Here is a 16,618-nt window from a genome sequence, read left to right as displayed (position 1 = left end):
TTTTTAGTAGCCCTGTGGTCACCCAGTGTGGCGGCAGGAAGTGAGATGATGGAGACATTGCAGCTGCATACAGGATCACAGGCTGAGGCAGCCCTGACTGTCAATCATTTTGTGAATAAATCCTTTCTGCAACTGCAATACCATTGCAGTCCGACTCAGACATATGCCCAGGTGACCGATGATCGCTTTACTTCATACAGATCGGGTTTGTGTACATTTCTGAATCGGGCCCATTGTACTGTGTGATTTCAGGCCTTCACACAGGCCAAGATCCAGTGGATGTGCTTCCTGCAGGGCTGTGACTGCTGTCTCCTGTACAGGCTCTGTACCGCTGTATAGTTCAATACTGGAAACATGACCAAAAATAAAATTGTGATTTGGACAGGGAAGCCCCTTATAAACCAAATAAAGACAGGAAACTTAGCATAGATTTAGCTGTGGCTATATGTGTGAACCCACAACAAATGGCAATCACCACAGTTTATAATCTGGCGGTTGTTTTTCACTTGAGAAAGCAAACGCAAATTGGGGGGCGTGGCCACGCCCACATCATTTTAGGGGGCGGTGCGGCCCCCAGACGCTACTATAGAGCGACGTCACTGTTGGGGGGGGGGGGGGGGGGCGCTTCCCCCAGCTCTCTCCAATGCGTGAATGGATGCCGCGCACATGCGCACGGCATTTATACACGCCGGGAGGGCAGGAAGCGGGCGGCTGTTCTAGCAGGGCGCCGCAAAAGGGGCAGGGTGGGTTTTGCCTGCTAAAAAGCGGGCAGGGCGCGGCGCCCTGCTAATACAGTCTAGAGTGAACACTAACAATGTTCCTTAAGGAGCGTGTGACTGTCGCTTCTGGTACAGACCCCTGAGGGACCAGCCGTTTTGAAAGTATTTCTTCCCTAACCCTTCCCCTAGTGTCCAGCTCTAACCTCCCCACCCGCAGCCTAAAACTGGGTACACACCTAAAGATTTACCTGTCCAATCTGACTTGTGGGAACAAAAGTCTGGTATAGTATGGGTGCAAATGACAATTAACATTTGCTCCCAACCGCTGATAGACAGTAGTTGGTCAGAAAAATTGGTGAAATCCATTTGACTAATAAAAAAAATAATAATAAAAAAAAAAATACCCAGACGTCCGTTTTTATCCAATTTCCAGCATTTGGGAGCAAATGGTTGGTTGTCAGTTGCTCCCATACATTACCAGATTTTTGATCCCACCAGACAGATTGGCCAGACAAATCTTTAGGTATGTACCCAGCTTTACTCTAACCAACCCCGCCCACAGCCTAAAGCCTAACCTCCTCCCGCATGTAGCGTAAAGCCTGACCTCTCCCACCCACAGCCTAAAGCCTAACCTCTCCCACCCACAGCCTAAAGCCTAACCTCTCCCACCCACAGCCTAAAGCCTAACCTCCTGCCTAAAGCCTAACCTCCTCCCACTCGCAGCCTAAAGCCTAACCTCTCTGCAGCCTAAAGCCTAACCTCTCTGCAGCCTAAAGCCTAACCTCTCCGCAGCCTAAAGCCTAACCTCTCCGCAGCCTAAAGCCTAACCTCTCCGCAGCCTAAAGCCTAACCTCTCCGCAGCCTAAAGCCTAACCTCTCCGCAGCCTAAAGCCTAACCTCTCCGCAGCCTAAAGCCTAACCTCTCCGCAGCCTAAAGCCTAACCTCTCCGCAGCCTAAAGCCTAACCTCTCCGCAGCCTAAAGCCTAACCTCTCCGCAGCCTAAAGCCTAACCTCTCCGCAGCCTAAAGCCTAACCTCTCCCCACCCGCAGCCTAAAGCCTAACCTCTCCCCACCCGCAGCCTAAAGCCTAACCTCTCCCCACCCGCAGCCTAAAGCCTAACCTCTCCCCACCCGCAGCCTAAAGCCTAACCTCTCCCCACCCGCAGCCTAAAGCCTAACCTCTCCGCAGCCTAAAGCCTAACCTCTCCTCACCCGCAGCCTAAAGCCTAACCTCTCCTCACCCGCAGCCTAAAGCCTAACCTCTCCCCACCCGCCTGCAGCCTAAAGCCTAACCTCTCCCCACCCGCCTGCAGGCTTAAAGCCTAACCTCCTCCTCCCGCCTGCAGCCTAAAGCCTAACCTCCTTCTCCCACCTGCAGCCTAAAGCTTTACCTAATAGCCCCCCCCCCGCCTGCAGCCTAAAGCTTAACCACCCCTTCCCCCGCCTGCAGCCTAAAGTTTAACCACCCCATCCCCCGCCTGCAGCCTAACCTCCTCCTCCCGCCTGCAGCCTAACCTCCTCCTCCCGCCTGCAGCCTAAAACCTAACCACCTCCGGCCCCCTACAGCTTAACCTTCCCCTCCCCCCCCACCCACCCCCGTCTGCAGCCTAACCTACCCCCCCCCCTCTGCCTGCAGCCTAACCTCCCCCTCGCCTGAAGCTTAACCTCCCCCCGCAGCCTAAAGCTTAACCTAATAGCCCACCGCCTGCAGCCTAAAGCTTAACCACCCCCTCCCCCGCCTGCAGCCTAAAGCTTAACCACCCCCTCCCCCGCCCGCAGCCTAAAGCTTAACCACCCCCTCCCCCGCCTGCAGCCTAAAGCTTAACCACCCCCTCCCCTGCCTGCAGCCTAAAGCTTAACCTCCCCCTCCCCCGCCAGCAGCCTAAAGCTTATCCTCCACCTCCCCCGCCTGCAGCCTAAAGCTTAACCTCCCCCTCCCCCGCCAGCAGCCTAAAGCTTATCCTCCACCTCCCCCGCCTGCAGCCTAAAGCTTATCCTCCACCTCCCCCGCCTGCAGCCTAAAGCTTATCCTCCACCTCCCCCGCCTGCAGCCTAAAGCTTATCCTCCACCTCCCCCGCCTGCAGCCTAAAGCTTAACCTCCTCACCCCCCCCCGCATCCTAAAGCTTAAACACCCCCTCCCGCCTGTAGCCTAACCTCCTAGCCTAAGCCTAACCTCCTCCCGCTTAAAGCTTAACCTCCCCCCCCCTCTATTATTTGGTCATTCTGGATCTTTTGAATACACCCAGTTTCCCATTCATGTCAGACTGCCCACCTCTCTTTATGGGAAACATGTCCACTAGCAGGTGGGAGGATTACAGCAAACAGGTTAGAGTGGCAGGATGGCTTTACATGCTTTGTAGGGCAACTAAGCCAGTGGTTTTCCACTGCAGGCCTTCGTGAAGGTTTTGCAACTTTTTACAGATATTTCCCTGCCAACAGGAATGTTGTACAAACTCTCTTAATGTTTCCATTCAACAAAAAAAAAGAGGCCATAAAATACCTGGTTTTATTGTAATTGTCATCTGGTAGCCACTATGGGGTATATTCAATTGAAGTCGAAAACTGCCGTCTGTCGAAAAGTCTGCAGTTTTTGACTTTTTAAGGTCGAATCCTGATTCGACCTATTCAATATATCCCTAAATTTTTCAACTAGTCAATGAATTTGACTTGTCGAAAAGCACATGGATTGGCGGAATAGCTGCCGATCCACGTGCTTGTGTCGAAAACGGGGCCCCCTTTTCGGCCATCTCAGTCCGACATCAAATGATGTCGGACTGAGATGCAGACCCAGAGGAGGAGAGGGGGGAGAGCCGCAGGGTATACAGGGGAGATCAGTGCTACAGTAGCGCTGCAGCAGGGTGTCACACAGCCGCGCCGCTCACGGCAGCTTCCACCCGGCTACAGCACGCTTGCTGGAGCCGAGTGGACACTGCCGTTAGGTCGGGCGGCTATGTGACACCCTGCTGCAGCGCTACTGTAGCGCTGATCTCCCCTGTATTCCCGCCGGTTGTCCCAGCTGGTCTCCCCGCAGCTCGCCCTCCCTCTCCTCCTCTGGGTCCGCATCTCAATTCATCTTGAAAAAGTCGAATTGAGATGAGATTGAATAGGGGTTGTCGCATCCATTTCGACAAATACATGACGGAATGGATCCGACTTTTAATTGAATATACCCCTAAGCCTAAACAATGCTCAGTCCTGTTTACTAAGTATAATATTACATGATCGATTTTCATTTTAAATAACACAACTGATCAAAGCAAGTGTTTATTAACTAGAAAATGTATAATCTTTGTATGTGCTTTACGTCTGACTGCTTTTAAAAGAGGAGTGTTTTTACTTGGCACTATAATTCTACCCCAGGTTGCAGGGATACTGGTCACCCATCGTGTTTTGTGTTGTTACACTACAGGTGGTGGAAGTCTACGGTCTCCTCGCACTAGGAATGTCTCTCTGGAACCAACTTGTGGTCCCTGTGCTGTTCATGGTGTTCTGGCTGGTCCTGTTTGCACTCCAAATCTACACTTACTTCAGCACACGTGACCAGCCCACGTCCCGCGAGAGGCTGCTGTTCCTCTTTCTTACAAGGTATAGTCTGTTGTTTGAGCACACAGCACCCTTTTGGAATTATTGTTACATTTTGGGGAAGATGAAAAGGCTCTAATCTAAGGGGTCAATCCAGATGCTAGTGATATCCTTGTCGCACTATGCAGCAACTCGGACTAGTACAATTTTGTTTGCAGCACCGTAGAGCTTTGTACAGAATTGTACGAATTAGGGGTGAGATAGGGACTAAAAACCCACCTATTCATCAAAGCATACCCTCCCGATGCATAACCCAGTCCTGAAGCCGCGCCTCCACCCCCCTGCCTCATGCCGTGAACATCTCCGCTTTGCTTGCATACTGCCATCAGGCTAACTCCCACTTGCCTGCACCTCTTGTCATCTGTCTGTCGCCCCTCCCCACTAGATTGAAGGCTCTTCAGAGCAGGGCCCTCTTTCCTCTTGTTATCTAAGCCCTCGTCTCAACACATTTCACTTGTAGCTCTCCCCTACTCAAAGACCATGTTTACCCTGCAAGTAAAGGCTCATCTCCATCTATGGCCACCAGCCTCTAGTAGTACGATGATCAATCCCTCAATACTTACATCTTAGCTGTATTATGTCTTGAGAACGTGTGGTGCTCTATGTTACCTGTACACTATTTCTGTTATTTATTTACTGTAATGCTGTTTTGTCTCCCTGTACTGTCCTTTGTACGGCTCTGCGAAACACATATGGCGCCTTATAAATAAAATGTAATAATAATAGGGATGCGGTGCCGCGTTTCTGTGCCTTTACAACAGCAAATCTCACCCTTTGCCAACGAGTGGATTGACCTATAGGTAGGAAAGGGGAGTTTTAAAGTGTGATCTGTGGGTATTCATAGAGTAAGTGATTAATTTACATCGCATGCTCTTTTCTGTATTTGCAGTATTTTCTCTGACGTCCTAGTGGATGCTGGGAACTCCGTAAGGACCATGGGGAATAGCGGGCTCCGAAGGAGGCTGGGCACTCTAGAAAGATCTTAGACTACCTGGTGTGCACTGGCTCCTCCCACTATGACCCTCCTCCAAGCCTCAGTTAGATTTCGTGCCCGGCTGAGGTTGGATGCACACTAGGGGCTCTCCTGAGCTCTTAGAAAGTTATAGTCTTAGAATTTGTTATTTTCAGTGAGACCTGCTGGCAACAGGCTCACTGCAGCGAGGGACTAAGGGGAGAAGAAGCGAACTCGCCTGCTTGCAGCCGGATTGGGCTTCTTAGGCTACTGGACACCATTCGCTCCAGAGGGATCGACCGCAGGCCCAGCCTTGATGTTCGGTCCCGGAGCCGCGCCGCCGTCCCCCTTACAGAGCCAGAAGCAAGAAGATGGTCCGGAAAATCGGCGGCATGAAGACATCCTGTCTTCACCAAGGTAGCGCACAGCACTGCAGCTGTGCGCCATTGCTCCTCATACACACTTCACACTCCGGTCACTGAGGGTGCAGGGCGCTGGGGGGGGGGCGCCCTGAGGCAGCAATAAAAACACCTTGGCTGGCTAAAATACCTCAATATATAGCCCCTGGGGCTATATATGAGGTAAATACCCCTGCCAGAATCCCATAAAAAGCAGGAGAATACGCCGCGAAAAAGGGGCGGAGCCTATCTCTTCAGCACACTGGCGCCATTTTTCCCTCACAGCTCGGCTGGAAGGAAGCTCCCTGGCTCTTCCCTGCAAGTCTACAGTACAGTAAGAGGGAAAAGAGAGGGGGGGCATTAAAATTGGCACTGTATGCAGTATATTATATTGAAAAGCAGCTATTAGGGACATAACTCAGTTAGTCCCTGTATATATATAGCGCTCTGGTGTGTGCTGGCATACTCTTACTCTGTCCCCCCAAAGGGCTTTTGTGGGTCCTGTCCTCTGTTGGAGCATTCCCTGTGTGTGTGGAGTGTGTCGGTACGGCTGTGTCGACATGTTTGAGGAGGATAATGATGTGGAGGGGGAGCAGATGCCTTTAGCAGGGATGTCACCCCCTGGGGGTCAGACACCTGAGTGGATGGTATTATGGCAGCAAATGAGTACACGTATAGACTCCTTACATAAAAAATTTGACGACAGGTGTCTCAAAAGTCATCAGGGGCTCTGAAACGCCCGCTATCTCAGGTGGCACAAGTAGATGTCGACACGGATACTGACACCAGTGTCGACGACGATGAGTCAAATTTAATGCCCGTTAAGGCCATTCACTGCATGATTGAGGCAATGAAAGAGGTGTTAAATATTTCTGATTTACATCCAGGTACCACAAAAAAGGGTATTATGTTTGGGGAGAAAAAACTACCTGTAGTTTTTCCCCCGTCAGATGAATTAAATGAAGTGTGTGAAGAAGCGTGGGCTTCCCCTGATAAGAAATTGGTAATTCCTAAGAAGCTACTAATGGCGTTCCCTTTCCCGCCAGAGGATAGGTTACGTTGGGAAACACCCCCGAAGGTGGATAAAGCGCTCACACGTTTGTCTAAAAAGGTGGCACTACCGTCCCAGGATACGGCCGCCCTTAAGGAACCTGTTGATAGAAAGCAGGAGGCGATCCTGAAGTCTGTTATATACACACTCAGGCATTATACTCAGACCAGCTATTGCGTCAGCATGGATGTGCAGTGCTGCCGCTGCGTGGTCAGATAAACTGTCAGAAGATATTGACACGTTAGACAGAGACACGATCCTGCTAACAATTGACCATATCAAAGACTCAGTCTTATACATGAGAGATGCACAGAGGGAAATCTGCCGGCTGGCATCTAAAGTAAGTGCATTATCCATCTCTGCTAGGAGATGCTTATGGACTCGCCAGTGGACTGGAGATGCAGATTCCAAAAGGCGCATGGAAGTTTTGCCTTATAAGGGGGAGGAATTATTTGGGGATGGTCTCTCCGACCTAGTTTCCACAGCAACGTCTGGGAAGTCAGCATTTTTACCCCATGTCCCCTCACAGCCTAAGAAGGCGCCATTTTATCAGGTTTAGTCCTTTCGGTCCCAGAAAAATAAGCGGGGAAAAGGAGGGTCTTTTCTGTCAAGAGGCAGAGGCAGGGGAAAAAGGCTGCAGCAAACAGCAGGTTCCCAGGAACAAAAGTCCTCCCCCGATTCCTCTTCCAAGTCCGCCGCATGACGGTGGGGCTTCACAGGCGGAGCCAGGTACGGTGGGGGCCCGCCTCAGGAATTTCAGCGATCAGTGGGCTCGCTCACAGGTGGATCCCTGGATCCTTCAAATAGTATCTCAGGGATACAGGCTGGAATTCGAGGCGACTCCACCCCGCCGTTTCCTAAAATCCGCCTTGCCGATTGCTCCCTCAGACAGGGAGGCGGTGCTAGCAGCGATTCACAAGCTGTATTCCCAGCAGGTGATAATCAAGGTACCCCTACTTCAACAAGGCCGGGGTTACTATTCCACACTATTTGTGGTGCCGAAACCGGACGGTTCGGTGAGACCCATTTTAAATTTGAAATCCTTGAACACATACATAAAAAAATTCAAGTTCAAGATGGAATCGCTCAGGGCGGTTATTGCAAGCCTGGACGAGGGGGATTACATGGTATCCCTGGACATCAAGGATGCTTACCTGCATGTCCCCATTTACAATTCTCACCAGGAGTACCTCAGATTTGTGGTACAGGATTGCCATTACCAATTCCAGACGCTGCCGTTTGGACTCTCCACGGCACCGAGGGTATTTACCAAGGTTATGGCGGAAATGATGATACTCCTTCGAAAAAAGGGAGTTTTAATTATCCCATACTTGGACGATCTCCTAATAAAGGCACGATCCAAGGAACAGTTGTTAGTGGGAGTAGCACTATCTCAGGAAGTGCTGAGCCAGCACGGTTGGATTCTGAATATCCCAAAGTCACAGCTGGTCCCCACGACACGTCTAATGTTCCTGGGAATGATTCTGGACACGGCCCAGAAAAAAGTGTTTCTCCCGGAGGAGAAAGCCAGGGAGTTGTCTTCTCTAGTCAGAGACCTCCTAAAACCAAAACAGGTATCGGTGCATCACTGCACGCGGGTCCTGGGAAAGATGGTAGCTTCTTACGAAGCAATTCCATTCGGCAGGTTCCATGCCAGAATTTTTCAGTGGGACCTGTTGGACAAGTGGTCCGGATCGCATCTTCAGATGCATCGTTTAATAACCCTGTCTCCACGAACCAGGGTGTCTCTTCTGTGGTGGCTGCACAGTGCTCATCTTCTGTAGGGCCGCAGATTCGGCATACAGGACTGGGTCCTGGTGACCACGGATGCCAGCCTACGAGGCTGGGGGGCAGTCACAAAGGGAAGAAATTTCCAAGGACTATGGTGAAGTCAGGAGACTGCCCTTCACATAAATATTCTGGAACTAAGGGCCATTTACAATGCCCTAAGTCAAGCAAAATCCCTGCTCCTACACCAGCCGGTGCTGATCCAGTCAGACAACATCACGGCAGTCGCCCATGTGAATCGACAGGGCGGCACAAGAAGCAGGACGGCGATGGCAGAAGCCACAAAAATTCTCCGAGGGGCGGAGAATCATGTACTAGCACTGTCAGCAGTGTTCAACCCGGGAGTGGACAACTGGGAAGCAGACTTTCTCAGCAGGCACGACCTCCACCCGGGAGAGTGGGGACTTCATCCAGAAGTCTTCCAAATGATTGTAAATCAATGGGGTCGTCCACAGGTGGACATGATGGCGTCCCGCCTAAACAAAAAACTAGAGAAGTATTGCGCCAGGTCAAGAGACCCTCAGGCGATAGCTGTGGACGCTCTAGTGACACCGTGGGTGTACCGGTCAGTTTATATGTTCTCTCCTCTACCTCTCATACCAAAGGTATTGAGAATAATAAGAAAGCGAGGAGTAAACACAATGCTCGTGGTTCCGGATTGGCCGAGAAGAGCGTGGTACCCGGAACTTCAAGAGATGATCTCGGAGGACCCGTGGTCTCTGCCGCTCAGACAGGACCTGCTGCAGCAGGGCCCCTGTCTGTTCCAAGACTTACCGCGGCTGCGTTTGACGGCATGGCGGTTGAACGCCGGATCCTGAAGGAAAAGGGCATTCCGGAGGAAGTCATCCCTACGCTGATTAAAGCCAGGAAAGATGTTACGGCAAAGCATTATCACCGCATATGGCGGAAATATGTTGCATGGTGCGAGGCCAAAAAGGCCCCAACAGAGGAATTTCAACTAGGTCGATTTCTGCATTTCCTGCAAGCAGGAGTGAATATGGGCCTAAAACTGGGCTCCATTAAGGTACAGATCTCGGCTCTGTCAATTTTCTTTCAAAAAGAACTAGCTTCAGTACCTGAAGTTCAGACATTTGTGAAAGGAGTGCTGCATATTCAGCCCCCATTTGTGCCTCCTGTGGCACCTTGGGATCTCAACGTGATGTTGAGTTTCTTAAAATCACATTGGTTTGAGCCACTAAAAACCGTGGATCTGAAATATCTCACGTGGAAAGTGGTCATGTTATTGGCCTTGGCTTCAGCCAGGCGAGTGTCAGAGTTGGCGGCTTTATCATGTAAAAGCCCTTATCTGATTTTCCATATGGATAGGGCAGAATTGAGGACTCGTCCCCAGTTTCTCCCTAAGGTGGTGTCAGCGTTTCACCTGAACCAGCCTATTGTGGTGCCTGCGGCTACTAAGGATTTGGAGGACTCCAAGTTGCTAGACGTTGTCAGGGCCCTGAAAATATATGTTTCCAGGTCGGCTGGAGTCAGAAAATCTGACTCGCTGTTTATCCTGTATGCACCCAACAAGCTGGGTGCTCCTGCTTCTAAGCAGACTATTGCTCGTTGGATTTGTAGTACAATTCAGCTTGCACATACTGTGGCAGGCCTGCTACAGCCAAAATCTGTCAATGCCCATTCCACAAGGAAGGTGGGCTCATCTTGGGCGGCTGCCCGAGGGGTCTCGGCTTTACAACTTTGCCGAGCTGCTACTTGGTCAGGGGCAAACACGTTTGCAAAATTCTATAAATTTGATACCCTGGCTGAGGAGGACCTGGAGTTCTCTCATTCGGTGCTGCAGAGTCATCCGCACTCTCCCGCCCGTTTGGGAGCTTTGGTATAATCCCCATGGTCCTTACGGAGTTCCCAGCATCCACTAGGACGTCAGAGAAAATAAGAATTTACTCACCGGTAATTCTATTTCTCGTAGTCTGTAGTGGATGCTGGGCGCCCATTCCAAGTGCGGTTTATCTGCAATACTTGTACATAGTTATTGTTAACTAAATCGGGTTATTGTTGAGCCATCTGTTGAGAGGCTCTATTGTTTCATACTGTTAACTGTGTTTCATATCACGAGTTGTACGGTGTGATTGGTGTGGCTGGTATGAGTCTTACCCGGGATTCAAAATCCTTCCTTATTGTGTACGCTCGTCCGGGCACAGTACCTAACTGAGGCTTGGAGGAGGGTCATAGTGGGAGGAGCCAGTGCACACCAGATAGTCTAAGATCTTTCTAGAGTGCCCAGCCTCCTTCGGAGCCCGCTATTCCCCATGGTCCTTACGGAGTTCCCAGCATCCACTACGGACTACGAGAAATAGAATTACCGGTGAGTAAATTCTTATTATAATGTATATGGGCAGTCACCGAAGTGCACAGATTTTTATATAAATTATGTATAATTATACAGTATATTCTTAATTATTTTTCTTGAAATGATCATATAATTGGAAGGAATAGAGAGAGAAAGAAAAGGAAATAAAATAATAAAAAAAACACTTTAATTCTCCCATCTGGCAAATCCAATAAACCGTTAAAAAAACTATGTGGAATAAAATAAAATTACTTTGGACTATAATCTCTGCATTGGGCCACTCCATCTGACCCAGAAAAGTGTCAATTGGTTCCAAACTTCATAAAATGCTTCCAGCTTTGTAGGAATAGTTTTTAGATCTTCCATGCGATAATCCAACATTTTAATGAATTTGGAGAGGTATCGGTTACCCAGTTAAACAACATGTTGCCAAGCCGGTGATATTAAAAGCAACATCACATCAATTGGGCCCTTCTCTGATGACTATGATCATCTTTTCATCTGTGACAGTAAACATTTTCTGGCTGACTTACAGTTGTAAAGCCCTTATCATACTACTTCATCTAGAAAAACAGTTTTGATGCAGCTGTTATTGCTCTGCTCAGAACACCTGGCAGGGTTTAGCTGTCAGGGGAGCCTTGTCCAGGATACTACCGAGGCTGCTCGTGATCTCCTTATATCCATCACCCAAGATGATCGCTGACAACCTGCTTTGTATAATCAGTTGCTGAGGTGTGGCTGATGCAAAGCAGATAACACAAGCGACCTCAAGTTCTGGGCTGGAATGTTATTTGGTCAAAGTGAGAGTGTAATATTCATTGGCTCGGCAAGTTTATCACATTCCAGAGATTAGGCTGGAAATGAACGTACAGTGCATGTTTTTCTGAGTTGATGAGAATCCGAAAGTTCATTTGGTTATTTAACACTTGAAACTCGTAGTTATACTGGTTTTACAAGTACTAGTCACAGCAGCGTTTTAAGAGAGGAGGGGTCCCGCATGCAGCCTCCGTCGCGGACCCCCTCCTCTCCGGCAGCAGTAGACTCTGGCATAATGCCAGAGTCTACTGTGCATGTGCAGGTCTCCGGGAACATGGCGCCCGTGCTTTGTACCTGGGGACACCTTCAGTGCGCATGTGCAAATCAATCGGAAATGGCATTGGCGGCTGTTTTCCGAGTGATCTGTGCCCGCACAACAGGGCCTCCGCCGCGGGGCTCCAGAAGGGTAAGTATATTCTGTGGGTGCAGTGTGTATGGTGTGGGCCCCCAGGGCACACACTGCACCCATTATAGAAATGCCTATGTCTGGTCATTATCCCTTGTATTTTATAACTGGTGAGTAAATCATATGGGCTGCAGTTACACTTCGTACGGAACACTCTTACTCTAGATCTTTGTGTTTACTATTCTAGTTGCCTATTAATATGATTGGTTTATGGCTAGAACAGTAAATATATTTAGACACCAATAAACCAGTGCCTGAACTATAATGAATAGTTAGTGTGTATGGACACTGAACAGTCCATTTTGAGCAAAGTATATGTCTAGTGTATATATTACTCAAAAGGTCATATATCCTTTGTTTCAAGAAAATAGGGAGTGGCCTAGCTGTTTAAGAGAGAAGACGTGTGTAAGTGGAGCTCTGCAGCATACCACACTGACTCTCCCCAGCCACAGTACACTGCTGGGAACAGTTTCTGGGGGCGGCGGAATCGGGGAGCCGTTTTAGACGCTCCCGCGGATTGCAGCCTACCTATTGCCCAGAAGCCGGGGACTAAATTTTAGAGCCTACCTGGGCGGGACTTCCGGAGCCTTGAAAATCACCCTGCGGGACCGCCCGACGGCCCCAGCTTGCTGAAAACATATCCGGAGGTACCCCTGGCAATCCCCAGAGACCGTGGGCCTTGAGAAACACTGAGCCCTTTCTCACAGCAGCTGGGAGAGTGCAATGTAGAGGTCTGTCTAGCAGGGACACAGTAACAGCAGACGGCCATTTTGGATCCTGGTGCAGCCTGCAGCTTACAGTCCTGAAACATTGTCAGAGACCCAGTCTTAGGCAGGACCTGGAATGGTGCTCTCTACCCTGAGTTGTCCTCTACCACCCATCTTCACCAACTCACTCTGATGGGAATATTACACCGTTATACTGTGCTGCAGGATCCATCCTGAAGTTTATACCTTGATATGCGAGTACCTTGCTGAAGGAGTTTACCTTGGTCTCCTCTAGTATTCGATCTCATATCTTATCTCATATCTGACTTTTCTTTACACAGCCCTTCACGGAAGTTCTATGTGTAATTATGTTTGGATAAAGGTTTGATGCACTTTGGCCTCGCTATGCCTCCACTCAGTGTTACCATGCATACATAGCGTCCCTATATTGGATCCGGCATACTAGTTTGTTCGCAGGGGCTGTGACACATTTACAGCTTCTCTCCTTTTTTCTCTATCGTCCTAGTGGATGCTGGGGTTCCTGAAAGGACCATGGGGAATAGCGGCTCCGCAGGAGACAGGGCACAAAAAGTAAAGCTTTTCCAGATCAGGTGGTGTGCACTGGCTCCTCCCCCTATGACCCTCCTCCAGACTCCAGTTAGATTTTTGTGCCCGGCCGAGAAGGGTGCAATCTAGGTGGCTCTCCTAAAGAGCTGCTTAGAAAAAGTTTAGCTAGGTTTTTTATTTTACAGTGATTCCTGCTGGCAACAGGATCACTGCAGCGAGGGACTGAGGGGAGAAGGAGTCAACTCACCTGCGTGCAGGATGGATTGGCTTCTTGGCTACTGGACATCAAGCTCCAGAGGGACGATCACAGGTACAGCCTGGATGGTCACCGGAGCCGCGCCGCCGGCCCCCTTGCAGATGCTGAAGTCAGAAGAGGTCCAGAATCGGCGGCTGAAGACTCCTGCAGTCTTCTAAAGGTAGCGCACAGCACTGCAGCTGTGCGCCATTTTCCTCTCAGCGCACTTCACACGCGGTCACTGAGGGTGCAGGGCGCTGGGGGGGGGCGCCCTGGGAGGCAAATGTAACCTATATAAAGGCTAAAAATACCTCACATATAGCCCCTAGAGGCTATATGGAGATATTTAACCCCTGCCTGATTTCTCTAAATAGCGGGAGACGAGCCCGCCAGAAAAGGGGCGGGGCCTATCTCCTCAGCACACGGCGCCATTTCCTCTCACAGCTCCGCTGGTCAGGACGGCTCCCAAGTCTCTCCCCTGCACTGCACTACAGAAACAGGGTAAAACAGAGAGGGGGGGGCAAATTTATGGCGATATTTTGATATAACAAAGCAGCTATAAGGGAGCACTTATTATAAGGCTATCCCTGATATATATATATATATATAGCGCTTTTGGTGTGTGCTGGCAAACTCTCCCTCTGTCTCCCCAAAGGGCTAGTGGGTCCTGTCTTCGTTAGGAGCATTCCCTGTGTGTCTGCTGTGTGTCGGTACGTGTGTGTCGACATGTATGAGGACGATATTGGTGTGGAGGCGGAGCAATTGCCAAATATGAGGATGTCACCCCCTAGGGAGTCGACACCAGAATGGATGCCTTTATTTATGGAACTACGGGATAGTGTCAACACGCTAAAGCAGTCGTTTGACGACATGAGGCGGCCGGACAATCAATTAGTGCCTGTCCAGGCGACTCAAACACCGTCAGGGGCTGTGAAACGCCCTTTGCCTCAGTCGGTCGACACAGACCCAGACACAGGCACTGACTCCAGTGGTGACGGTGACGAATCAACCGTATTTTCCAGTAGGGCCACACGTTATATGATTTTGGCAATGAAGGAGGCGTTACATTTAGCTGATACTACAGGTACCACTAAACAGGGTATTATGTGGGGTGTGAAAAAACTACCTATAGTTTTTCCTGAATCAGAAGAATTAAATGACGTGTGTAATGAAGCGTGGGTTGCCCCTGATAAAAAGCTGATAATTTCAAAGAAATTATTGGCATTATACCCTTTCCCGCCAGAGGTTAGGGAGCGCTGGGAAACACCTCCTAGGGTGGACAAGGCGCTAACACGCTTATCTAAACAAGTGGCGTTACCCTCTCCTGAGACGGCCGCACTTAAAGATCCATCAGATAGGAGGATGGAAAATATCCAAAAAAGTATATACACACATGCAGGTGTTATACTACGACCAGCTGTAGCGACTGCCTGGATGTGCAGTGCTGGGGTAGTTTGGTCAGAGTCCCTGATTGAAAATATTGATACCCTGGACAGGGACAATATTTTACTGTCGTTAGAACAAATAAAGGATGCATTTCTTTATATGCGTGATGCACAGAGGGATATCTGCACACTGGCATCACGGGTAAGTGCTATGTCCATTTCGGCCAGAAGAGCTTTATGGACGCGACAGTGGACAGGCGATGCGGATTCAAAACGGCATATGGAAGTTTTGCCGTATAAAGGGGAGGAGTTATTTGGAGTCGGTCTATCAGATTTGGTGGCCACGGCTACAGCCGGGAAATCCACCTTTCTACCTCAAGTCACTCCCCAACATAAAAAGGCACCGACTTTTCAACCGCAGCCCTTTCGTTCCTTTAAAAATAAGAGAGCAAAGGGCTATTCATATCTGCCACGAGGCAGAGGTCGAGGGAAGAGACAGCAACACGCAGCTCCTTCCCAGGAACAGAAGCCCTCCCCGGCTTCTACAAAAGCCTCAGCATGACGCTGGGGCTTCTCAAGCGGACTCGGGGACGGTGGGCGGTCGTCTCAAAAATTACAGCGCGCAGTGGGCTCACTCGCAGGTAGATCCCTGGATCCTGCAGATAATATCTCAAGGGTACAGGTTGGAATTAGAGACAGATCCACCTCGCCGTTTCCTGAAGTCTGCTTTACCAACGTCCCCCTCCGAAAGGGAGACGGTTTTGGAAGCCATTCACAAGCTGTACTCTCAGCAGGTGATAGTCAAGGTACCTCTTCTACAACAAGGGAAGGGGTATTATTCCACTCTTTTTGTGGTACCGAAGCCGGATGGCTCGGTAAGGCCTATTCTAAATCTGAAGTCCTTGAACCTGTACATAAAGAAGTTCAAGTTCAAGATGGAGTCACTCAGAGCAGTGATAGCGAACCTGGAAGAGGGGGACTTTATGGTATCCTTGGACATCAAGGATGCGTATCTCCACGTTCCAATTTACCCCTCACACCAGGGGTACCTCAGGTTCGTTGTACAAAACTGTCACTATCCGTTTCAGACGCTGCCGTTCGGATTGTCCACGGCACCTCGGATCTTTACAAAGGTAATGGCCGAGATGATGATTCTTCTTCGAAGAAAAGGCATATTAATTATCCCATACTTGGACGATCTCCTAATAAGGGCAAGGTCCAGAGAACAGCTAGAGATGGGATTAGCACTGTCTCAAGAAGTGCTAAAACAGCACGGGTGGATTCTGAATATTCCAAAATCCCAGTTAATGCCGACAACTCGGCTGCTGTTCCTAGGGATGATTCTGGACACGGTTCAGAAAAAGGTTTTTCTCCCGGAGGAAAAAGCCAAGGAGTTATCCGAGCTTGTCAGGAACCTCCTAAAACCAGGAAAGGTGTCTGTACATCAATGCACAAGAGTCCTGGGAAAAATGGTGGCTTCTTACGAAGCAATTCCATTCGGCAGATTCCACGCAAGAATTTTCCAAAGGGATCTGTTGGACAAATGGTCAGGGTCGCATCTTCAGATGCACCTACGGATAACCCTGTCTCCAAGGACAAGGGTGTCTCTTCTGTGGTGGTTGCAGAGTCCTCATCTATTGGAGGGCCGCAGATTCGGCATACAGGATTGGATCCTGGTGACCACGGACGCCAGCCTGA

The 16,618-nt window shown here is 49.7% G+C and overlaps 1 protein-coding gene across 2 annotated transcripts in view; it reads left to right on the top strand.

Annotated features, from left to right (window-relative positions):
- The window catches only part of RNF145 (ring finger protein 145), a 134,744-nt gene that overhangs the window by 93,320 nt on the left and 24,806 nt on the right, over window positions 1-16,618 (top strand). For both annotated transcript variants that reach the window (XM_063928406.1, XM_063928405.1), the window contains exon 6: window positions 4,132-4,307. In XM_063928406.1, coding sequence (XP_063784476.1) covers window positions 4,132-4,307 — 176 coding nt within the window. The remainder of the gene's footprint in view (window positions 1-4,131; window positions 4,308-16,618) is intronic.

Source organism: Pseudophryne corroboree, chromosome 6 (genome assembly GCF_028390025.1).
Source record: "Pseudophryne corroboree isolate aPseCor3 chromosome 6, aPseCor3.hap2, whole genome shotgun sequence".
Lineage (NCBI taxonomy): Eukaryota > Metazoa > Chordata > Amphibia > Anura > Myobatrachidae > Pseudophryne > Pseudophryne corroboree.
The sequence above is the reverse complement of the archived record's forward strand: the minus strand, read 5'-3'. Positions and strand labels throughout refer to the sequence as shown.